The 24058-nt window shown below is 43.5% G+C and overlaps 2 protein-coding genes across 7 annotated transcripts in view; one reads left to right on the top strand and one right to left on the bottom strand.

The window, feature by feature from the left end:
- The first annotated feature begins 39 nt into the window (after positions 1–39).
- CCN2 (cellular communication network factor 2) lies at positions 40–3027 on the top strand. Its single transcript, XM_054820895.1, has 5 exons — positions 40–209; positions 312–534; positions 680–931; positions 1156–1367; positions 1693–3027. Exons 1-5 carry the CDS (start codon positions 159–161, stop codon positions 1987–1989), a joined length of 1035 nt encoding a protein of 344 aa, XP_054676870.1. The 5' UTR covers positions 40–158; the 3' UTR covers positions 1990–3027.
- Positions 3028–17378: 14351 nt separating this feature from the next.
- The window catches only part of ENPP1 (ectonucleotide pyrophosphatase/phosphodiesterase 1), a 57736-nt gene continuing 51056 nt past the window's right edge, over positions 17379–24058 (bottom strand). For 5 of the 6 annotated variants that reach the window (XM_054819267.1, XM_054819268.1, XM_054819269.1 and 2 more), the window contains 5 exons: positions 23249–23384; positions 22170–22250; positions 20965–21097; positions 20098–20254; positions 17379–19228 (listed from right to left, as the gene is read on the bottom strand). In XM_054819267.1, coding sequence (XP_054675242.1) covers positions 19061–19228; positions 20098–20254; positions 20965–21097; positions 22170–22250; positions 23249–23384 — 675 coding nt within the window. In that variant the 3' untranslated portion in view covers positions 17379–19060. Of the gene's footprint in view, positions 19229–20097; positions 20255–20964; positions 21098–22169; positions 22251–23248; positions 23385–24058 lie in introns of those variants that run through there. The other variant, XM_054819273.1, reaches the window with a different exon arrangement.

The raw sequence follows: 24058 nt of genomic DNA, 5'->3' as shown, positions 1-24058 counted from the left end.
CCGCGATAGGCCCGTCCGCGCAGCGCCGCTGAAGAGAATCGCCCGGCGGGAAACTCTCCTCACCTCGGCTCACCTCACCTCACCGCCCCTCCGCCGGGCAGCCCCACGCCGCTGCCTGCCCGACGCCGCGCAGCCCACAAGCCGACGACCGCCGCGGTATGGCCCCCGCCAGCTTCGCCGTAGCCCTTCTCCTCGCCCTCCTCAGCCCGGTAAGTGCCTCCGCCCGCGGCGCCGCCACCCCTGCCCCGGCCGGCGCGGTCCCGGCGGCGGCCCTGACGTCCTTCTCTCTCTCTCCCCCCCGCCGCTCGCAGGAGGCGCAGGGCCAGGAGTGCAGCGGGCAATGCCAGTGCGCCCCGGGGCCCGGCCCCACCTGCCCCGCCGGCGTCTCCCTGGTGCCCGACGGCTGCGGCTGCTGCCGTGTATGCGCCAAGCAGCTGGGCGAGCTCTGCACCGAGCGTGACCCCTGCGACCACCACAAGGGGCTCTTCTGCGACTTCGGCTCCCCCGCCAACCGTAGGATCGGCGTCTGCACCGGTGAGTCCCCGGGACGGCCGCCGGCCGGGGGAGCAGGGACGGGGCCCCGCCGCGCTGGGGAAAGAAGGGGGAAGCCGAGGCTGTGGCCCGGCCTCGCTGCACCTCCCGCCCGCCCGCCTCACCCTCCACCTCCTGCCCTTCGCAGCTCGGGACGGCGCCCCGTGCGTCTTCGGCGGCATGGTGTACCGCAGCGGCGAGTCTTTCCAGAGCAGCTGCAAGTACCAGTGCACCTGCCTGGACGGGGCGGTGGGCTGCGTGCCCCTCTGCAGCATGGACGTCCGCCTGCCCAGCCCTGACTGCCCCTACCCGCGTCGGGTGAAGCTCCCCGGAAAGTGCTGCGAGGAGTGGGTCTGCGATGAGGCCAAAGATCAGACCGCCATGGGACCCGCTCTTGCTGGTGAGTGGGGGTTCCTCCGCAAATGGCAGCCTAGGGAGAAGGGGCACCCTGCACGGTGGTTGAAGGCAGTGGGATGGGTTGAAGTAGGGCACTCTGGCAGCTGGAGTGCAGCAGTTAGCGGGGCACCCCACAGATAAGTGTGTCTGCCTGGATTTCTAAGGAAAGGGAAGAGAGCTTCTCGCAGGGCATGAGATGGTCTCATCCTGGTTGTCTGTCCCCTGCAGCTTACAGACTCGAAGATACTTATGGTCCAGACCCAACGATGATGCGTGCCAACTGCCTGGTGCAGACCACTGAATGGAGTGCTTGCTCCAAGACCTGCGGCATGGGCATCTCAACAAGGGTCACCAATGATAATGCCTTCTGCAGACTGGAGAAACAGAGTAGACTGTGCATGGTCAGACCTTGCGAAGCAGACCTGGAGGAGAACATCAAGGTAAAGAGTCTCACCTTTATATATGATCTACTAGGATGCTTCCATCCAATAGCAAAAACCCAGTGTCATACCAAAAAAATGTGCAGTTCTGACAGATAGTCAGTTTCAAGTGGTTTACCTTGAAATTTGAGTTTTGCCCCAGAAGTGAATAGTTTGCAATTAAATGTCCTTAATTTTTTCTCACCCTGTATTGTGACACTATGCAAGACACTCTTGCGTAATGAAAATATGAGGATTAGCATGTCTGCTTGCCCTTAGCTTGCAAACTTAGTACTGTGTGAAAGCCTACCTTCTAAACATTTTGTATTCACTTACATCCTAACAGAAAGGGAAAAAGTGCATTCGCACCCCCAAAATCTCCAAGCCCATCAAGTTTGAGCTGTCCGGCTGCACCAGCGTGAAGACCTACAGAGCTAAGTTCTGTGGTGTCTGCACTGACGGGCGCTGCTGCACACCCCACAGAACAGCCACCCTCCCCGTGGAGTTCAAGTGCCCTGATGGGGAGATCATGAAAAGGAAAATGATGTTCATCAAGACCTGCGCGTGCCACTACAACTGCCCTGGAGACAATGACATCTTTGAGTCTCTGTACTACAGAAAGATGTATGGAGACATGGCATAAAGCCAGAAGGAGACGCTAACTAGATTCTCAACTTGAACTGATTTGCATCTCATTTTGTAAACATGATTCAATAGCACAAGGTATTTAAAACAGTTTTTTTTTTTAATTTCAACAAACTGCTCCATGTGACTTAAGACAATTTTTTCTACTGACCCCAAACGGTGGTTTGAAGAAGAAGGTTAAACGGACAGTGGGACCACAGCGAGACACAGCTTCAGAACACGCTGTTTGCGAGGTGTTGTGAAGGGGTTAAGGGAAATAGGCAGGAAAAGCAGAGTCAAGCAAATGTTCCCTTAATGTGGTACAGCGTGCTTCATCTAGTAGTGCAATTGAGAAGGAGACCATTAGCATGTTTGCTGGCGCTGGTTCAATGACAGCAACAGCTGGAATGCAAACCCTCGCCCAGCAAAGTGCTAAGCAGAAGGTGTTCTGTTAGTCAGGACAGTAATGTTTCAGCTCTGACACTCTGATTCATACGGCTTGGTCAACAAGAATCAGAATCATGTCTATTAGACTGGACAGCTTGTGGCAGTTAATTTACCTGTAACAAGCTACTTCTTATTAATATTGTAAATACTGTGTATATATATTTGTACAGTTATCTAAATTAATTTAAAGTTTTGTGCCTTTGTTTAATGCTTTGAAAATTCAATGATAGCCTTCTTTTTTGGAACAAGATAGGTAGGTTTTAAAGCTTGTCTGACAATGCATTCAAAGCATGAAATAGATACTCTAGTGGAAATTGTGCAGATAGGGCCAAACGGTGAGTTGAGGTCAAGATGGACAGTATTAGAGGTGGGGTGCCTGTATCCTTACAAAGCACTCATCTGGCAAAATACACTCTACTTCCACTTTGTTGGACAAGTGGCTTTAAGAAAAATGGCTCTTCTGTATCTCATCAGTCTTTCCACTCGAGCATTTGTTTCTTTCTTTGACTATGGCTCTTTTTGGAAAGTTTATTTGTTGAGAAGTGTGACCAAAAGTTACATGTTTGCACCTTTTTAGTTGGAAATAAAGTATTTATATTTTTTATATAAATGGCTTGGTATTTCATTTACCTTTAGTCTTCACTGTTAATTTACATCTTCTTAAAAGGGCTTGGCTTTATCAAGCAATGTGTGGTGTGGGGTTTTTTTGTCCAGAAGCACATACACTTAGGAATAAGTGGTTACTTACTCTTTTACTAGTGAACCAACTGTAGTTTGTTACTCTCCTGGTCGTAGAATGGAGGGCAGGGCCAGGCTTGCTTTGCCAAACCCGGTATTGCATTAGTACAGCAGGTTCCTCATGGCATCACATGTGGTGGCTTTAAAATGAGCCAGCTGGTCACTGTAGTATTCAACTCCTGCTAAAATATTCTATGCAACATACTTTCATTGAAATGTTCCACTGGTTAAGATTTGTTTTCAGCTAAGGCAAGGAAAATAGTTTTTGAAGTATATCTGCATTATAGTGGCTCCTGACTCCAAAGTCAAGTCCAGAAGTCCAAAATTTGGTGAAATCCTCCGTGTATACCTAATGAGTTGTATCATAAAAAAATCACAGAATAATACAGGTTGGAAGGGGCCTCTTAAGATCTTCTGATTTAACCTTCATGCAGAGTAGGGCTCACATAGATGTGGTTTTACTTGAATTAAGACCTTAGTGTGGCATGGTAGGCAGAGCACTGAACTCGGATGACCAATACCTGGGTTATCTTTCTACTTAAAGACTGGGGGCAAATCATTTTACATGACGATTCTGTCTAAAGTATCCATTGATTCAAACTCTTACAGGCCCACAGATGAGAAGCGTAAGAGTTGCGCATTTTGATAATGCTCCAAATGTTCTTCTCAGATAAGGAAAAACCAGTATAAGACAGTTGTGAGTCACTTCCCTCATCCCTTAAAGCTAAAACGAAAGCTTCAGTCCTGTGCTAGGTCCTACGTTAATAATAACAGGCTTTTTTTGTCCCTTTTTATTAAGATGAGAGGATTCTCTGAATTTAAAATTAACCTTTGCACTAGAAGCATTAGTTCTCGTTTTCAGAAAAAACACGTACTCTTCAACAAGAATCCTTTTCAGGCCAGCGAGTTCAATCTGGAATTTCCTGGTGGTGAAAAAGTATTAGCTTACAAAAATGTCCATCCTTCCTGAGCACCTTCCAATCCCATTGATTTCAGCTAGCATTAGTGGCAAATCAGCGTAACGCCAGCTTTGGCTAACGATGGACATCAGAGCCCTAACCTAATGGGAAGTCAATGGGAGCCTTGCCAGCAGCCTCACCAGGCTTTGCACAAGGCCATAGAAGCATTTCCCCTTCCTCTAAAAAATACTAGGAATTCTCCTGGCATGAGGAAGTGGCTTTCTGTGTCCCATATGAAATAGTTCTGGGTAGCCTCTGGCTCTTACGCTCCCTGAGACTCTCCAGCATTTTTCCTCTATTTTTTTTTTTTTTTCAGGTTACGAATATGATACAGCCGTTCAGTTCACCCTGGAAACACTTCAAACGCTCATACGACAACAAGGGCTGGTTGTCCAACTGCTGGTGCGGCTCCACCCCCAAATAACAAGAGAACTGTCATTTCTAGTTCCAGCAAGGACAGAACGTACATGGACTTCATTCATAGCCATCACTGTAGAAGCTCTCGGGATCAGAACAGAAGGAAGCATGATACACCTGGCAGGTTGGGATTAATGCCTTTAAGAGATGGGGTGTTTATAACGCTGCTCAAGCCCATTGATTAATAACTCTCCTCTACGTTCTTTTACAATCATCAACATGGATATCAGTCATTATAATGAATGGCCGTTCCTTATAGTATCTCATGACCAGCTCATGAGATTCATTCAGGTTCTGCTGGCAGTCCCCCGCGGAGCGGGCTGTATCCAGACACCTCAGCTGCACAGCGCTGTGGTGATGCCTGCCAGCTGTGCCTGGCGTTCAGTGCTGCAGGGCCAGAGAACTGCAGCAGCACTCTAGTTCAGGGAGGGCCATCTGTAATTAGACACCCACAAAGGGGGTCCCCCAAAACAGCTGGGGACCACAACCTGTCCTCTGACTGGTAATGCAACGATGCAGCTGCTTTGCCTCCCATCCAACAGCTTATCACACTGCTTCACAGGTCAGCGGAGAAGGATGGAAGAGGCCTCCTGTCAGAATATTTTAATGGTGGTTTGCCATTGCCACTGTGAATTAAAATAAGGAAGCATGCTGCATATGCAAATCTGTTTAGCAAGTTGTTGCTCTCACCTGAGCATTTCAGGGATCATAAATCTTAGCAATCGCTGCATTATAATGATTTGCACTCCTTTTTTTTCTCCCAGGAACACATGTAGTCTTCTGACAGAAGGATGCATTGTACACCATTTCACAGGTGTTAGACCTCTGAAGGTTTTATCTCTGAAGGAACAGAAATTTAAATACTTTGGTGTAAGGTCTCTAGAGGTGTAGGTAGGCATCATACTGTTTGTAAGATTTTTCTTTCAAAGGTAGCCTGGGAAAAGGCCTCGTGTGGAATTTCTGGCATCTTAAAGGATAGTTAAAATATGGGCCTTTCCACTGTAAAGGTGTTTCCTGATTTCATTCCTTGTGCCTAAGATGCATAGATGCAAGAACAAAAACTTGAGCCCAAAAGTCCAAAGTCACTTATGTGGGAGAGAACATTGGTTCACATTCCTTCCAAAACACCTTGGCTTGGAAGTTTGCTTACGGATGTTTGCGTCTTCAGAAAATCCTATCGTGCAGGTTTGCTACTGTACTGTTAAAATATTTTATTCATATATGACAGTATATTCATTCAAATGACCAGCTCCTTAAAATGGATCTCCAGCAATACTAATAATACACTTCGTAAAGGACTACTGTAAAGCCAATACTCACTTTAATAAATGATACTCAATTAATCATTAAACAGGAATTTAAGGTGGCTGGAGACCAGAGTATCAAATAATTTGTGAACTAACTCTAATCCATCCTATTTCAGATTTTTGTACCATAACACTTTTGCATGGATTTGCAGCTTAACTTTCTAACACAATACAGATGTGAACAACAGACACGGATTATAGCCCTTTCATATGAAATAAGCTCTACTCTCCAGATGGAAATTTGTCAGATTCCTCAGAGCTAAGAAACATCCAAAAGACACTAGTTAAGAAACTCTTCAAGAATGAGCCACTTTTAATGATCTGTAACCACACAGGAACAAATAAGTCTTTGAACAGTATCCAGTTGTTTGTCTCACAAAGACGGGGACTCAGCTGAGAAAACTGACTTTTGGGCACCACTAGAAATAGCATACTCTGACTAGATCATTTGTATTTTTCTCATGTAGCAAAGGTTTTTCGCACATCGCACTTGAAGAAAGCACTCATACCATCATGCTGAAAAGGACATCAAATGTAAGAAGGCACAGTAATATTCTTACCTAAACATATAATAACTCAACCATTCTGACTTTGCATCCTACCACCAAAAACCTAAGTTCTTTAAAAACAGTGCTTAAATGTGGCTTTAACTGATGTTATACTATGCCTACATATGGAAGTAGTTAGCAAGGAGAAGTTGGGATGAAATACCAGTGTAAGGTTTTGCCCAAAACCCAAGAAGAATCCGAGAGAGGAAGTAGCTCAGTTAACTTATTTTTCCTCTCATTTTCCACTTTTTTTCCTCCCTGCAGTTCCTTTGATTCATGCCCATAAATGGACATACCAAAAGCCACCACATTCTCACAGTGTTTTTCAGCCTGCCTGGAACCAGGAAATACCAGGAATTTCTTCAAGGAACCTTTTTTCAAACTGTAGTAAAGCCTTCAACACATTTAGTGTTTGAACAGAGTTTAGAAGCGTGACTAAGGTCCCATCTCCACTGCACGACCCAGCGTTGCTCCTGCATGGGAGAACAACTGCTTGCAGTCATTGCTGCTACCCTGGCCTTTTCGGCTCTCCTCTGTGCCCATCTGAGCCCACACCCCAGAGACAGCGAATATGGGGCGATTCTGAAAAGTGTCCCCCTCCCGAAACCTCTGACCGTGTATTGTGGCAGCATTCCTCAGCTCCCGTCCGTTATTGGGGCAGTGCCAAATGCAGGAGTATTTACATTTGCTTAATAGTAAGTAAATCCAACCCTAATAGTAGTATAATAGTGTTTATGCTGTGAGGAACAAAGCATTTTACAGCCTCCTGAGCAGGACCAAAAGGTTGCTAACACGGTACTGCAGTGTAAACACAATCCAGTGGTGCCTCCATTCATTACTCGGGCCCGTTAATTGGGCCACTGAAAGAAACGCACAAGCCAAAGAAATGTTTGTTGTTTTAAATTAGTCCTATTAAAAGCAGGTATTTAACAGCTTTCAGCAGCTATGAAATATGTTTTCCTGCTCCTGAGCTAAATGCTAAGAACTAAGCTTTTCAGCCAGTTTTCAGGACTTAGGTCAGCCTAGCTAATTGACATGACTGCAGTCACACTGGTTTAGACCACCTGCGGCCCAAAGTCCTGAGGCTGTAGGACATTAGGGGAACTGCACGGGGCTGTGTGCCTGGGAGGGCTCCCGAGAGGACACAGGCTGGCTCCTGTGGCATTTGCTGGGCAATAAGCACTTGCGGGAGCACAAATTGCACAAGAAAGTATGCTGTAAACAGCTAACCGCACAACCTACTGGGGAAGTGATACACTGGTGGTATCTGGTAAATGAATATGATGGAGAAGGATTCAAAATAGATCTGAAATACTGTTTAAGCTTTAGACAATGTAACATCTGGGAAGGTATTAGTTATAATCTCAATACACTGTGATATGATATGGTGTTAATTATGCTTTTTTAATTACATATTTCTTAAATCATGCAATTAAAAAAAAAGAAAAAAGTCTTTATTCTTAACCAAACAAGACGTTTGACATCTTCTGATGAGAGATCATCTCGTCCTGGACTTTGTGGTTTGGCACAAGACCATGCTCTGAAGGAACTTACTTTGCCCCAGCTCTCAGGCTTTGGTTACACCACATGCACCAAGCCACTCGCTGATCCAAGAACAGGTATGGCTCAGTCGACGTCTGTAACGGCACTCTGGTGCCACACAGCTCCAGCCCCAAGTGGAGACCCTGCCAGGAGGCGAGGATTGGTAAAGCAACAGGATACAGATCGGCTAAACAGATGACCATCCCTATGAGGTTCAGCTTCACAGCCAACAAGAGCAAGACAGAAAGATAATACTGTGTAAAATGTGCACCTTCTTATCTGTAAATCAAGAGGAAGAGAGAAATGTGTATTTGATGAAAAGCACGAGAATAGCTGAGGACCATTACGTGCTGTAAAGCCAGGGAGTAGAAGTACACGGTCTTGCTGAGAAAAAACTTACTTCCCCAAATTTCCGATTTCTGCCACCCTAAGGAAGGTCAGTGTTAGAGTTCATTGATCTCAGTGGAAAAGAGCATTTGTTTTGTCTTAATTCTCAAGAACACCATGTATGCAATAGAGCAAATATGCAGAGCAATGGAAATATGTAAAAAGTCACATTTGGCCTTTTCCATTTATATGTATTGTTCTAATTCTAGGCTTATTCTGAAGTCAAAAAGTCCAAGGTCAATAAGTTGATCAAGCTTCTGAAATCTAACGTGGTAGGAGTTAATGAAGGCCAGCTCATCTTCTCTTGGGAACTGCCATGAGTGTCTCTCAAAGGGTTTTTTCCTATCAGCATTGTAGCTGTAGTTGCCCATCTGGGGGAATCTGCTCAACTGAGGATTTTTCTTCTCCATGTGACTCCAAGTATTTTTATTAGATGGCATAGAAATGTATTCTTTCTTTCCTTCCATTGATCCTTCCAGCCACAGCTCCATAGCCAATAAGTAGCCACTTTGGAAAGCACTACAGCGATCAGAACATGCCCCAGCCAGTGATCCCAAATGGATCCCAGCATTGCTAATGCCTGTGAGAAGCCGCCTGGGATCAGCATTGCAAGGGAAGGCAACATTTGTTTTTGCTCACTATGTTATAGGCTCAGCAGCATTGCTGCTCATGCTTACATTCCATAGCAGTAATAAACAGCACTGTAGAAATGCCATTTTATTTTACAGCTATTTGATTAGATACCCAACAAAATGCTGTTAGAGAAGAGCTGGCAATGTTACCCATCTTGATTTAACAGCCAGAGTACTGGACTCTTGGAGCTAGTCAGCACAGGAGACATCTAGTGTAAGGATATCCTATAAGGTCTAACTTTACACACACGCACGCACACACCGCCATTGTAGCTGTCTGTATTACATAATTATTTTCATGAGGATGCAATTACAAACACACATGCACACACCGCCATTGTAGCTGTCTGTATTACGTAATTATTCTCATGAGGATGCAATTACAATATAAATGTGTCATCTTATAATATTCCACTCTACAAATGTGAGTATGCTCATCTTACCCTTTGGAAAACTGTACACAACCGGGATTTTTAGTTCTGGCTTTTCTGGTTTCTGTGAGTATATAATGAGCATGGCAAAGCTTGGAAGTACAGCCAGCCTTCAGAATGCAAGGACTCTCTGGATAAAAACTGCTTTTCTGAATGAAGAATGAATAGACTCCACATGCAGAAATCGGCAAGACTCTTCTACTTTTCATAGTGCCTTAATTTCATACAGTTGAAAAGCAAATTAGAGACTATTTATGTAATGTTTTCTTTGGCTCCTGCATGGCATTCTCCACAGACCTTATCACAAAACAATTTAGAAACAATATGTATATTTGCTAGCAACCACACACAGACATACACGATGACCCTGTCAATAAGAATCAGAGCCAAACAAGCAACCGTAATGCTGGCTGATAAAATCTTGTGCTGTGTGGTGACTGCCGATTGTGAGAGGCCAAATAGTTAAGTTCTGTCTAAGATGTCTCTAAGATTATTTATTAGACTTCATTAAACCAGTCTTTGAATTTTTTTGTGCTCTGTACATCCACACCGGGACTACTTGTGGGCTAGTAGGGTTGCACAGAAACAGCCTGTCCTTTAGTCAGAAAATAAAGAATTGTGCACTGGCACCTGTATTTTGTCTGCCTGCTTCTCCAAAACAAGGAGGAGGAAAAAGTCGGTCTGACGTTTTGTTTCATGAGTGCATTCAGCTAAACATTGCTTTTTTAATGAGGCGAATTTGGAGCATCCTTTTTTCTGTTATATAACGCCTGTAATAGATGATGTAGGAAGTACGGCAATACCTAGTCTAATATTTAAGCTAGCTAGCCCTTAATACCCCACCTGAACCGGTATGAGACTGACAACTCCTGAAAGAGCAAACGCCCCCCGGGCCGGGTACCGCAGAGCGCGGCGGGTGCCGGCGGGCGCACGGTTCCGCCGCTGAGGGCTGCCGGCCCAGCCGCCTCCCCGGGACGCGGCCGGGCTCTTCCCGGCGTCACGCTGACACCGTGTGGCCGCTCCGCGGCAGCAGCCTCGCGCTCCGCGTGCGAACGTGGCTGCCGTATAAAAAGAAGATTAAACACGCTCGCTATGCTCTTTTTTGGTGGTAGGCATGTCATTTCTCGCTTGAAACAATTGGTGCTGTTTTGTTAAGAAGGATGGTGTGAGCTGAGCATAGACTTGTTTGGAACAGAGGGCATCTTATTTTCTCAGACAATATTAAAGTAATAGCTGCACGGGCGTGTCTGAGCACCATGCATTACTTAGACATATGCTTATACACTCTGCAAATCATTGTTACCTATATTAAAGACACAGAAAATAAAACATCCAAGCGCGCAGTTAAGACTCCTCTGGAACCAGTTGCAAGTCACGGGATGAGGTCTCACTGATCCCCTTCCTCTCCTGCTTTGGACTGCTGCCGTGCTTTGAACTGGCAGCAGGCAGCAGAATGGGACCCCCTTGCAGACCCTCCCTGGGCGTCCTCTGACTTCCAAATGGCACCCATCCTGGAGGAACAGATCACAGTAACATGTCACAATATATCATGATAGGTGTTACCAGCAGGTACCTGGAAAAATAATCCGAAAGAGAGGTTTATTTATTAAAGGCAGTAATAAATAAGAGTATATTTTAAATGTCTTGCTTTTTATCTTGCATGCTTCTTTAACACTAATACATCCTCTGAGGTCCAAATTTTAGGATCAGCAGAGCTTGCTTCTCCTCCTTAGGCAGGAACAGATTCATACATAGGTGTTGGGGATCTGTCAGAAATCCATGAAATTATCTTATGTAATTGCACCTCTTTTTCCAGTTGACTAAATGTGTTACAATAAACCTTTGACTTAAATTGTTGAAAGGCAAACTCATTTCCCTCCTTACTTCTTCAACATGCATAGACAATGAGTCGCGTCCATTTTGTGTAGGTTTGGTCTGACAAACAGGACTCTGAGTCGGATGCTCTGGACCCAACCCAAACCTACTGTAAAAAACCTCTGATCCAGCTCCTTACTTGAGACCCATTTCTGTGAAATGGGCTTGGACATACAAATGGGTGAGAGGGCTGTTGTGCCTTGACCTCTGGATCCTTGCTACTGCGGCTGGACTCCAAGCCGAAGCTGGTACATGGACATTACATTACTTAGAGTCAAAAAAATGGTAAGAAATGCTGGGTGTTTGTTAGGCATATATACTTCCTCCATAAATAAGCACTTATGAAGATTTTTTTTTTTTACAAGAACTCAAACAAGTTCAATAACGCCTTTATCCAATAGCAGTAGTGACAGACTGGCCATTCTTAGTCATGCAGAACCAGAGATTCACCTGAGATTTGCTCCTTAACAGCACTGTGCACCTCATCCTCTGCATGAGCAACGAAAAGAGGCTTTTTAGGGATACATTTCCTCACATTGCCTTTCTCAGGTGAACAACTTTTAACAACGGGTCTTCACAGAACTTTAGACCTTCTACCGACTTCTTAACTAGGCTGGCTGGAAATGCTCAGTAAGCCTCAGACCTGGCGCAGGACCCAGGGGCCTTGAGATACCAATACCACTGGGCCAGGCAGGGCTCAGGAAAAACTCCTCACTCTCCCAGTGCCAGCCTCCTTCTTGGAAAGGCTTGTGGACAGTCCAGCTTTGTGCTCACCATCAGCCTGGTCCTAACGGAACAAATTCTTCAGCTTCTAAATCTCTCCCAAGAGTAACTACCCGTACACAAGTACTGCTCTCAGGTTTCTGGTTTGAGAATCCATTTCCTTCCATAGTTTGGTTTACACAGAAGTCCCTCTACCCCCTTGTTTTCATGTTAAAGGTGGTAGCTCAACCAGGCAGGTCTGAGAACATATTCAGGTTAACTTCTCTCCCGAGCACTACATTCCCCATGTAAGTATCTTGTGTTGTGATTCAGCCTTAGCACTGCTGTTCTAGCTGTTTCAGGATGGCTTTGAAATTCTTATCCACACATCCCAACAAAACCATCATCTGCATAAAGTGTCACCTCTTATACCATCAAAATCTGCTATATATTACGTGTCTGAGCAAACCATCCTCCAAAGAGAGGGCTAAAATCAATGTAAGTTCTGTTTTTAAAGACGGGGCTTTAGGAAGGTGTTTGCCATCTACCAAGTCTTTGAAATTTATCTTCTTCTTAGTAGTGGGAAATATTTCCTTTTTACATATTTATCCAAGTCCTTTGGGCCAAAACAGACTTCTGGTTAACTGATTTTTCTGTTTTAAAAAGTCATGTGATTGTTCGCAACTAATAGATCTATTCCCTTCAGTTCCCAAAGCACTACCCCTCTTCTGATGCACTTTCAGTAATGGAACAGTTGCACTCTTGGAGAAGTATCTACAACTCTGTGATTTTTGTGGACTCTGACATTAAGCTCCACACGGCTTTTTCTTGTAGTTAGGTCTTTTCCTTGTAATACTACGGGTTCACCATCATGTCTTTCATGCCAAAAATGTCCATCTTTCATAAGCTTTACTTTGGCATGGATGACACTTTGGCAAATTGTCATCGTGAAGGATTCATTCTGGACATTGCAGGAATCTCCACGTTTTCTGTATTCAAGGAGCTCCATGTCAAGAAGCTAAGTGAATGCAACTTTCATCAAGTGCTGAACCTGAACAACTGTCACCAACTGTTTTCCCAGAGCTGCAGCTTTCTATGCCCTCAGATGACAAAGCTATGGAGTCTGCAAGTCATTTCGACTCCTGACAAGGGCTTAGAGCCGGCTAGGGGGTATGACTAAAAATTGACGCCTTCTTCCTTATGGTGTTTTCTGATTTTCCCAAGTTTGTGTGCTTTGCCCTTTACACATACTGAGAAGTGTCCAGTCAAACAAAAACTCTTCTCTCCTTCCTCTGAACAGTGTATAAGTCCAAGTCTTGTCCTCTGGAACTTGAGATCTGCAGCCAAATTTGTTGACTTACTCAAAATACAGTCTTTACCACCCAATCCATTAGCTGACTTTCCTCTGAAGTCATGAATGTTCGTTGTCATAGCACCACCTCACCTCTCCTGTTTGAATCAGGCTATTATTTTGGCTGCAATGTGTTCTGATCTTGCACTATGTGGGGGCAAGGGGTCTGGGGTCATGCTTTTGGGTTTTTTGGTTTTTTTCTTTTTTTGCAGAAGGCTATGGACAACCTGGTTTATAAGCTCCAAGATGACACCCATTTCTGCAAGATATCCCAAGAACAGTTATTCTCCCCACTGATGAAGTTGTCAATTTAGAGTCACACTGCATTTCTACTCTGTTGAAGTCAGCAGTGGGAGTTAACAACATACATTTTACGTGATTTGAGATCATTTGTACAAGAAAAGAGAAGTGTTAACATCTGCAGTGTAATTAGTCCCACTGGTATGTCTGATACACAGGTTATACAATAATTTAAATTTAAAACAAACAAACAAACAAACAAACCAAACCAAAACCTTCCTCTGTCTAGCATAACCTTCTTCTGCAAAAGTTTTTTTATTCTTTGGACCCCGGTAATTCAGTCTTCCCAGTGCTTCAATCTCTGAAAATTGTAGTAGGAATGTTAGCTAATTACAAGAACGTGAAGTATTTCATAGAAAGCTTAAGAAAGCCCATTCTTTTCCAGGTGGTTTGCCTGGATTTCTACTGTCCTGGGGCCATATTTCCCTAGAAAACGTACACTGAGCAAAACAGATCTTTTCCCCGTTATTTCAGACCAGACCAGAAGAGGGCCAGATATCACCAGCAAGTGCAGCTGCACTCACTATTTGTTCAAAGTCAAGAGCATCCATATGCGATTATCAAACTTTGCACCTTGCTAAACAATTTATTTTGAACAGCAGAACCAAGCGTACAGCATTCCTTTCCCCAGTGTAAAGAGGCTAGGTACAGTTTAAAACCTAGTTACAGCACTATAACAAAGAATATAATTAAAATTTTCTAGTGGACTGTGCCATCTTATGCAGCCAGCAGGTACCAGATTTAGAAGTGAATACATTGTCCTCAAGCAGCACACTTTCTGTCACCCAGAAATTCAAAGTTTTGGTATAGATGCCTGATGGGAAAGGTAAAACCTCCAGCACAGATTGATACAAAGACACTTAAACAAATTCTCTTTCAAGCCCCAGACAGAGGCTGGTGCTGAAGTATGGTTTTGCCAGAGTACCATGAATGTAGAGTGTCATGTCAGCTAGACTGACTTTCAGCCATGTGTATGTGCCTTATGGACATGGCCAAAGGGCGCTTCCGCTGTCTTCTGATCCAGGGGAGATCAGTCAGGAGCTTTAGGGTGACTCAAATTTTTTCCATCCCATTGTACGCATTGTATTTCAGCAGAGAAACTAAAAATAGCAAGGACTAAACCTCCAATAAAGGGCAACACATTTAACACATGTTGTGGCTGAGGAGGAATATGATAATTTGGAATGGCATCCTCTAAAAATTTGTTGCCAGGCTTCCATAATTATTGCAAGTTTGTCCGTGGTCTCCATAGCAGCCTTTCCTGAGGCTCGAGGCCGGTGTGGTGACTCATGGTGGTTCAGTGAGGAACTCTAACTCCTTTCCAAGGGAGTCTGAGGATGCCAAACCTGGACTGGTTTCCTGTAATACAGAGGTTCCCAAACTATGGTAGACATACCACTCACGGTACACAAGTCACCTCAGTGTGGTGCTCCAATGCCTCCCAGATGTGGCTGCAGCGCGTACGAGGGCGAGCAGGAGACATTGCTGCTGCCACTGGCAATGGTGGCATCCAAACAAAAATATTTGGAAACTTCCCGCTTTAGTGAGTTGCTGGGCTCACACTAACTCTGTCCCTGAATTCCTCAGAAGGGTAAAAAACAGTTTACCACAGCACAGCAGTAAAAGAGCCGAGTATAGCCCTCGCTGTAAGCCTGGGATAGTTTCCTAATCTTGTTACTAGTGCCGCTGTGGGCACAGAGTGCCAGAGCAGCCGCCCGGTGACCCTGCGTAGATGTCCTTCACGGTGCTGTCACCCCCGAGCATCCCCTCCAGAGTAGTACAATGGGCAGCTCGTCCTGGCACAGGTGCCTCCTCAGCAACAGGCCTGAGCTTTGTGACAGATCTTGGAAGAAGGGGGGTCAGAAATGAGATCTTTCCTCCCAGCTGAGTGCCCTAACCACAGAGCCACAGATTTAGGCTTCCTTTCATATTCCTTTTTGTCTTCTTGTCCTCATCAATCTAACTTTCCTGGAAAAGTGGATGCCCTCCCATGCAGCAGAGGGTAGCTCCTCCCAGCTTGCTGAGCCTGGTTTATAACCTTGCATTTAAGGAGATAATGTTGTACTTTGAACCTCCTCAGACTGAGGGGAGGCAGAAGCCCAGGCCACCCACTCGCCGGATGGGACAGGGCAGCCTCTGGCAGGGGCTGTCAGTGGATGCCCGTTGTGCACTGGGCTGGACACAGTGGTTTAGCAGATGCTGGGTGTGTCCAGAACGGATTTGTCAGAACAGGCTTCTCTCAAATACAAGCAGTTAGACATTGCTTTGTTTTCTTTTTAAAATGCGGTGAATTCCTAGGTAAGTAAGAGCAAGAAACCTGCAACACATTAGTCAAGTGAATTACCTCGCACTTACTGAGAGGGAAAGCAGACGGCGGTATAAATCCATACAACCTGAATACCTCTAAAGGCACAACCCTGTGCTACATTTTTTCAGCAGCAAAACCACCCTGAGATGCCCTCTGCCCCACTGCTCTTTCCTACCCCACCAAAGAGCCATCAGCTTCTCAGGTATGTTAAGGTTTGCTGCCCCAAATCATTTCACAACCCATTTCATTCCTTAAATAACCAGCCCACCTCACGGCTCCTCACCCATGTTAGCCAGCCCATGGCTAAAACAGATGTCCCCTGTTGCCCTTCAGACCCTTTTTCCTTTCTTCCTGACTGTACTAGTCACAAGGACTGGATTAGCTCTGTTGACCCTAGAGCAGCCTTTAATGTCTGTGAAGGCTCCTACCACCCCTTTCCCCAGCCATCCCTTCCTGACCCTAAGCAAACACCATTGCTTAGGAGGTGGAGGCTGGTCAGCACCTTCCCCGTATCAGTGGGCACCACAACTGCAGCCTACAGCATCTCCCAGTGCCTTCCCTGAGAAGGGTGGTGACACAAGACGCTGCTATGACACATCCAGAACGATGACCTTCCAGCTTCACCTACTGAGAATGCTCAGTGGAGCTCTGATACCTACATCAGCTGAGATGAAAAATATTTTACATCCAGATAGACAAAGCTGTAAGGTTTTTACTAACTTAAGAATTTGATGGTGGCTGTAGCATGATCCCTGGGGCCCATGGGGCTTCAAACCACAACCCAGTATCAGTCATCCTGTGCTACTACCAGCCACTGGGCACCATGATTAACAGCAGCATTTATTCACAATGCTCTGACACCATCACTACAAATGTTTCTAAAAAGCAAAGATGAAGAAAGAAAGGAAGAAAAACTATTTACACCAAGATTAAATCAGCATAGCTCTCTTCCTTGCCAGGTTGACTTGGTAATTTCTGGCAAAGCCACATCCCAAACCCCTCTTCTCAGCCATTGCCCTCCCTTGAGGACCAGAGCAGCTTTACACAGCCACTCTCCCTTCCAAAATCCTCCCTAGGTCAGACCAGCAGTCATCTGCTTGAAGCCTATCCTGGTCCGTCTTTAACCAGGAGCCAGGCTACCCTTCCTCAACTGAAACTGGCACTGCTTCCCTTTCTGAAGTTAACATCTGTCATTTGCATTCAGGACACAGTACCAGTTCTAAAAAATAAATAAATAAAAAATTTAAGAACATCTTGACCATCTTTCCTCCTACCTTCTCCTTCCGATAATGAATGTAACTTCAAGACTCCAGTTGGAGAAACTATCTTCAATTCAAAGAGCATGAATTGAAGCAACCCTCTCCCTGCCCCCACCCCCCAAAAAAGGTGACATAGTGCTCTATGTCTGCACCAGTGTTTAACTAGCCAGTAGCATTTGGTACAGAAAGGGTCATGAACAGCATACTCCTTCTGTTTTTATTGGTCATGGGCAACATTACAAAGCAGTTACACTGAATAATGCTGTCACAGTCATATCATAATGTGAGGTTGCTACAACACATTTCAATTTCACACAGTGAAACTACTTTAGGAAAAAAAAATCATGCTTGTAACAGAAGATCAAGAAAATATATTTGGTTAAAAGAAAAAATGGTCCCAGGCTTTCAGCCCGCTCAAACTGAAGTTAATGGAAAAGCTTCCGCTGACTTCCGCAGGCTTTGAATCCAGCCTCCAACATCCACTGACCAAGCTGTCAGGTAAAATGCCTCCCTGCTTAGTCACAGGCTCTTCATTCTTCTAACATACTTGTGCGTGATGTATTTTCTTCTTTTTAAATGAGAAGAACATAAATGTCTAATTGACTATGCCAAACTTTATACATAACAGAGCCAATTTTGGCTCATCATCTTTAGAGAGAGTGTGTACTGGAAAAGGAGGGAGTTCCTACACTCCTGAGTGCCTGTAGCAGCTGTTTGTGTAGCTTGAAAGCTTCCCACAAAGCTCATTACATGCTGCTTCAGAATTTGCATCTGGCAGTGTCTGCATTCAAGATGGGCAACTTATGTGAGCTGGAATTTGGATGACATAGCACTAAGAACAGCTACAAATGCAGCTAGGATCTGGTCATTTGCTGTGAATGAACAACTGAATGGCCTGTGGACATTTACTGTAGTGATGAGATGTGCCATTAGAGAAGATCATCTTACCATTCTAAGTCAACAATCTTAGTGCAAAGATTACCTTTTCTTGATGAAAATGAGATTTCAAAGCCCACAGCTGACAAAATCATGCACCAAATTGAGAAAGGTATCTTTGCTTCAAGAAAGCAAAATCTTTGCATCAAATCTAAGATTAATTTGAAGATAATTATTTATGTGAGCTCAGAGATCTTCCTGAATTATTTTTTCTGATCTGCAGGTGAATTGATGCGTCCTATACCCGCTCATTCTGAGGATGCATATATAACATGCAAATTCTGCATCAAATTCTCCATCAGTGTTGGAGACACCAGAGGGCACCAACACACCAAGGCTTCCGAGCAAAGGGAACACCATTAGCCAGGCATCTTTTCCATCTTGGGGAAGTTTCAGTTACCAGTCTTACTAACTGCAATATAGCTTCTTGTGCCATAAAGCTGCATCATTTTATGACACCCAGAGCTCAGAATGTAATTCATGCTTCAAGGAAAATTGGAGTGAGAGGTGCTGTTGTTTCTATTTCAATGGTCACCAAGAATGTAGTTAATTCCCAGAACTGAGTTTGCTAGTTATCTCTATTTTTAACAGTAGAGCATTGATCATAACCCATGCTTTATAAACTTCTCCTCCTCCAGTGCATATAAAAGATAACATTTTTGTTCGTGTCTCAGACTATGATGATCAATGCCATTAGCATTTAATAATGGACATGGTTCTACCACATTCAAGTGGGTATGACAGGAGCTACCATCCTGTGTTATATACATAGTCCATCAGGAGTCCCTGAGATACAAAAATGGCACCCACTCTCCTCCCTACTGGCATTTTGGTCAAGAGTTCTCAATAAGTGTTCCAGCTTATTTAAAAAAAAAAAAATGTTTTCATTAATTAAAAAAAGACTATTTGCAAATCAGTTGTGAAATGGACAACAACATTCCATAGGAAAAATCAGACTGATTCAAAAGTTGGTAAATATGTTTTTAACTGTAAAATCTCAGATACTGGCTGTTTTCTGTCTTGATAGAAGCTGAGTCCCGTAAGTAATTCTATATCTCTGATCCGAGCTGTATGAAACTTCATTCTCTCTTCAACCCACACAGACTCAGGCTTGCCATCCTATTGGGACAGAGGAAGGAAAAAGGGTTTGTAAACCATCTTTTTTTCTGACATACATTTAATCAATTAGCAAAAGACATTTTGATGTTTTATAAAGACAGAAAGCAGTAACTGTTGGCAAACATCTAACAAAAAAAAAAAAGAGCAGTGGATTACAAGTAGTTATAAACTTGTCTGAACTTAGTACTTTCTCAAATGTACAGAGCTTGTAGCTGCACCAGTGGAAGTTGGTGATAATGGGATAATGGGGACTGGCAGGTGAGGTCCAGCATCGATCCACCATCTCTATGATAAAACTCTTTCTGAAAGTTATGTATGACTTGGACAGTGACTTGTGTAATTCTTCATTGTAGGACAGGTCGGCACACTTTCCATGTTTTGTTCTGGTTTATACAGAGTGCAGCTACATGCATTCCCATCACAATGCCAAGGTACCTGAATTAGAAGCAACCAATGCTCTTCAGGAACATCTGTGTCTTCTCCTTTTGAGTATGCATTTGGCCTAGCCCTGACCTTGCTTTGTGGATGACTCATCTTCTCCTAGAAACTCTTCATCCTTCTCAGCTATTGACTGGATATTTGTGCTACAGAAATCTATGTACGTGTCACACTGATTGCCTCAACGTACTCTGACTCCACCCCACTAGCTGTAAGTTTTGCTCTTTGAACAGGGAACTTCTATTTTCACATTTGAGCATATATACAGACTTCAACATAATTCTATTTACAAAAATATTGTCTTCCCTCTCAACATGATCATGATAGACTGTACTGTTTTTACACTCTTTAACTAGTTAGTCACTGATATCCAAGCAAAACAAGCTCAAGCCTGGCTTCAGATGTTTATGGCGACTGAACAGACTACTTACTGCACAGCTTTCACTGTTGTCTTCTCTGTGAGGTACAATGAAAGACAAGGCATCTAGAGACCCTTCACACTCCAGAGGAGTTTCAGAATTATTTTTACAACTAGTCAGCACAATGAAGAAGTGAGTTGGAACTGGAACTTCTGAATTACTGGGGTATCTGAAACACAAAAGGTCTTTCTGTAAATCCACCAAATCATATTTGCACAAAAAACAAATGACAAAAATCTGCTATATTCCGGCATATCAATTTTAGCAATTCACCTGTTCAGCCCGAAGAAAGCTTAGGCCTGGAAGGAAAATTCCAGATTACTATTTTGCAAATCACATTTGCCTCATAGGCTGATCTAAGTAACAAGTTTGATGAGGTATAACAAACTGATTTATCATAAAATTGTGTAAGAATCCAAAGTAGATGGAGAGTTCAGCCTGAGCCCAGAAAACCATCTGCCTGCTGGCTTGAACCAATTTTGCTGAATAGTATATTTATACTCGCAACTTCGTATCGGAACACTGCCAGCTCAGGAAGTGTCAACCATGACATGAGGGATAAGCTCCTGCCTCATCCACTCCTAGAAGCATTGTCGTAAGATTTCATTCTGCCACGTGCAACAGCTTCTCTTACACTTCAGCTTCTGGTTTTAGGATGACACATTTTGAGGGTGCATTTTCTCTTTGTGCTTGTTGCTTATTTCTTAGCTTCACACTTCTGTATCTGCTTAGGGGCATTTGACTGTCTCTCTCTAAGCCAATATAACCTGCCAAGGGCCCACCTCCATAAGACGTTTTCTTTGATAACAAGGATCATAACTATGTTTTGACCACTAATGGAGGAAAGAAACAAAGGATTAGAATGTGAAAGGTTCCTACCTTTTCACCTTCTCTGGAGTATCATAGAGCCCATCAGAGTCATAATCAAACACAGGACCACTGACTACATTGACACCGTTCCTGGCTGCAGCATATCCAGGTAGCAGGGACTGATGGAAGTAGTTCCATAGCACTGTAACACAGTAATGGAAGTGGGAAACACAATCTCCAAGGTGGAAGCTGTTAATAACAACTCTGTGGAGTTTTCAGTGGAGTATAAACAAACAGACAGGATAAGCTAGGAAAATAATAAATCATACAGGTGCTTAAGTTTTCAAAAGGTGCATCTAACTGAGCAGCAGCATGCACTGCAGTATCTCCTGGCCACCCTAACCACAAACCTGACTGAGGCACAGCGATGCTGCTCCCTTGTGGCCTTGGGTTTCCTTCCTTGGAAACCAAAGCATGGAGAGGCTAGGGGAGGGAAGGTGAGATAAATCCATGCCTGCCTCTGTCGTAGCCCCTATCAAGTTGCCCTGTCTAGCTTGTACACCTGTGATCTGGGAAGTATCTTCATGTCCTTAAGTTTAGATGTGCCTGATATCTCCTTACTGATTATGATATCTTTAGTTACAGCTAAGAGTTGTCCACTATTCCATTACAAAACAGGACATAGCCTTTTGTCCAGAGGAAGTGCCATAGTTATCCTTCCTTTTCACCAGGCACATGCTTACTCTCCCTCAACCAGTCATCTCATGCTCCCTCTCACCCAGGAAAGCCCAGGCCTTCGTATCTTTTCTACTAGAGACATGCTTATTTTCCTGTTTCCTTTATGATTGAGACCCTAGATTCCTGCCTGGAAACTCATCTGAGTTTAGGAGACATTCCTAAACCAGAAATGAATTTCACTCACACAATTATACATGGTTATCTAGGTTCCCTAGAAGATATTCCATAAAAACACTGTTTAGGTAGGTAGGAAAATGCCAACAAAAACATCAGACATTCAAATGTCAGACATTAAATGGAGACATTTATACCCTGCTCCCATGTAATGAGCCAGTTGATTAGGAATCATAAGCTCAGAATGCTGGGCCTTTTTCATAAGAGTGATAATCCTACTTCAAGAAACTTTTCTTTGAAGTAAGAAGCCCACAGTCCGGGGTGGTCTTATTTTACAGAGGCAGCTGAACCAGGGATCATTTGCATGGTTTGGAAGCAAGCAAAATATATCTTATATTCAACTGTGCACGCAAATAAAATACCTTTGAACGCAGGATACATTGGCACAATGTTGCTGGTAAGCAAGGCATCATAGTGAGGTTTCTTTGCACCTGTCATAAAATCTAAAACAAACAAACGAAAGCAATTAATTACTTGGATTTGTTACTTTAAACTTACATTTTCATGCTTTTAAAGATCAGTGTAACAACGTTAAGGTGGAGCTGACCTATATTCACTTTCCAAAGCTGATGTGGGTCTAAGCCTAACTTCAGTACATGCTGGATCCCATCCGAAATAAGTAATCTTAGCAGCAATTGCACTTGTCAGATATACAGCGGACAAATTTTTGTGAGATTTAAAAATATCAGAACGGACTTCTGAATTGTGGGGAAAGGAATAAAATTCACTTCATGAGTGCCAGACCAACTTGCTCTGACTGCAGAATCTAGGCATAAAAATAGGAGCTCTATTGGAACTCTGCAAATTACACTTGATGTGGATTTTTACATAACCTACTACTCACTACCTTATGCAGTAAAGTCAATGTAAAATGCTTCCAAATCAGGTCAGCAATAGTTCACAAGCAATTTAACCACTTGTCATCAGCTAAGTATTTCGTAATATGTTTGAGAATCAGAGCTACATTCTTCAGACCAATGCTGAATTGCTTTATTAAAGACCACATATGGCACACAACAGTAGATTTCAAACAGAAAATAAACTTATCAAGGCAGGTTTTTTACTTAGTGATAGATCCTTACATGTTACTTTGGATAGTTCCAACTAACACCTGCCATACAAAGTAAATTTGCAATTTACTAGCCTGTTAGACTTGACTCAAGGTTTACATGTTCCTTCCGGTTTCTTCTATGAAATACCACTTTAGAAACCTGACAAGTTCCAAAGCTTTCAGGAAGTACTAAATGACCTTGGACAACCCACCACCTGCTGAAGTGCCTAAAATGTTTTTCTTTCTCGTATTCTGAAGTGAACTGCAACAATTCAGCAATTACTGCTTCATACTCTGATTAACTGTCAGGAACACCTCTGAAAGACTACACCTATGACATTACAAATTATTTAAATCAGATATGCTGTACAATGAAGACAATGTACGTACTTGGAGGAGATAGGAATCCATAAGTTAGGCGAGGATGATTGTTGTAAAACACACATGTCTGATTATGATTAAAAGAAATACGAACATCCTTGTGTAAACAGCTAGAGATATCTTCTGTAGCAGAAACCCATTTATCCTATTGAACAAGAAAGTATCATTGGCAAAATGGATAGCTGACAAAATAATTCTCTCAGTGTGGGGGACTGCAGAACTCTAATATTTAGCTGCAGCTGCCTTTACTGGCATGAAGGGACTTAACGAAGATGCAAAAATTGTTGCTCCTTTGTCAGTGGAAAACAAGCCCTCCCATCCGTTTCATGTATTGTGGAAATAAAGCAAACAGAGCTGCAGCACTTGCGTTGAGAATAACTTCCAAAAGAAAACCTAGAGGTGCCCATTAAAGATAACCTGATTTACTGTCCATGTACTTGTTCATTCAGGCCAGGAATCACATGCAGCCAGAAGGGTCGCTAGCCACATCTCTCCACTGGGCCACTTGACACAGTCACTGGTTGCTTCATGCCACTAACCTCAAAATATTTATGATCAAGCAAACTTTGCCACAGTTTAGTTAAATTTACCGATAACAGTCATTATTTAAAACCTATGGTTCCCAGATAATCAAAATAAAAAGCAACCTCTACCATCCTAACTCCTTTTAAACATGATGTGGCTTCTCAATTTTCTCTGAATGGGAAAGGCCAACTTGAAAAAGTTTTCATTCACAAGATCCGTGCTCTGCATGGACAGGAGCATCTTAGCATAGGGTTCAGGACAGCAAAGACCAGATTTATCTCCACTGACCTCTTT

This window comes from Grus americana, chromosome 3 (genome assembly GCF_028858705.1).
Source record: "Grus americana isolate bGruAme1 chromosome 3, bGruAme1.mat, whole genome shotgun sequence".
Lineage (NCBI taxonomy): Eukaryota > Metazoa > Chordata > Aves > Gruiformes > Gruidae > Grus > Grus americana.
This window is presented reverse-complemented; position numbering and strand designations above follow the sequence as displayed.

Coding starts and splice junctions, on each gene's coding strand:
- CCN2 (XM_054820895.1), top strand. CDS start 159: ATGGCCCCCGCCAGCTTCGCCGTAGCCCTTCTCCTCGCCCTCCTCAGC. Junction 535..679: donor TAGGATCGGCGTCTGCACCG/GTGAGTCCCCGG, acceptor TGCCCTTCGCAG/CTCGGGACGGCGCCCCGTGC. Junction 932..1,155: donor CATGGGACCCGCTCTTGCTG/GTGAGTGGGGGT, acceptor TGTCCCCTGCAG/CTTACAGACTCGAAGATACT.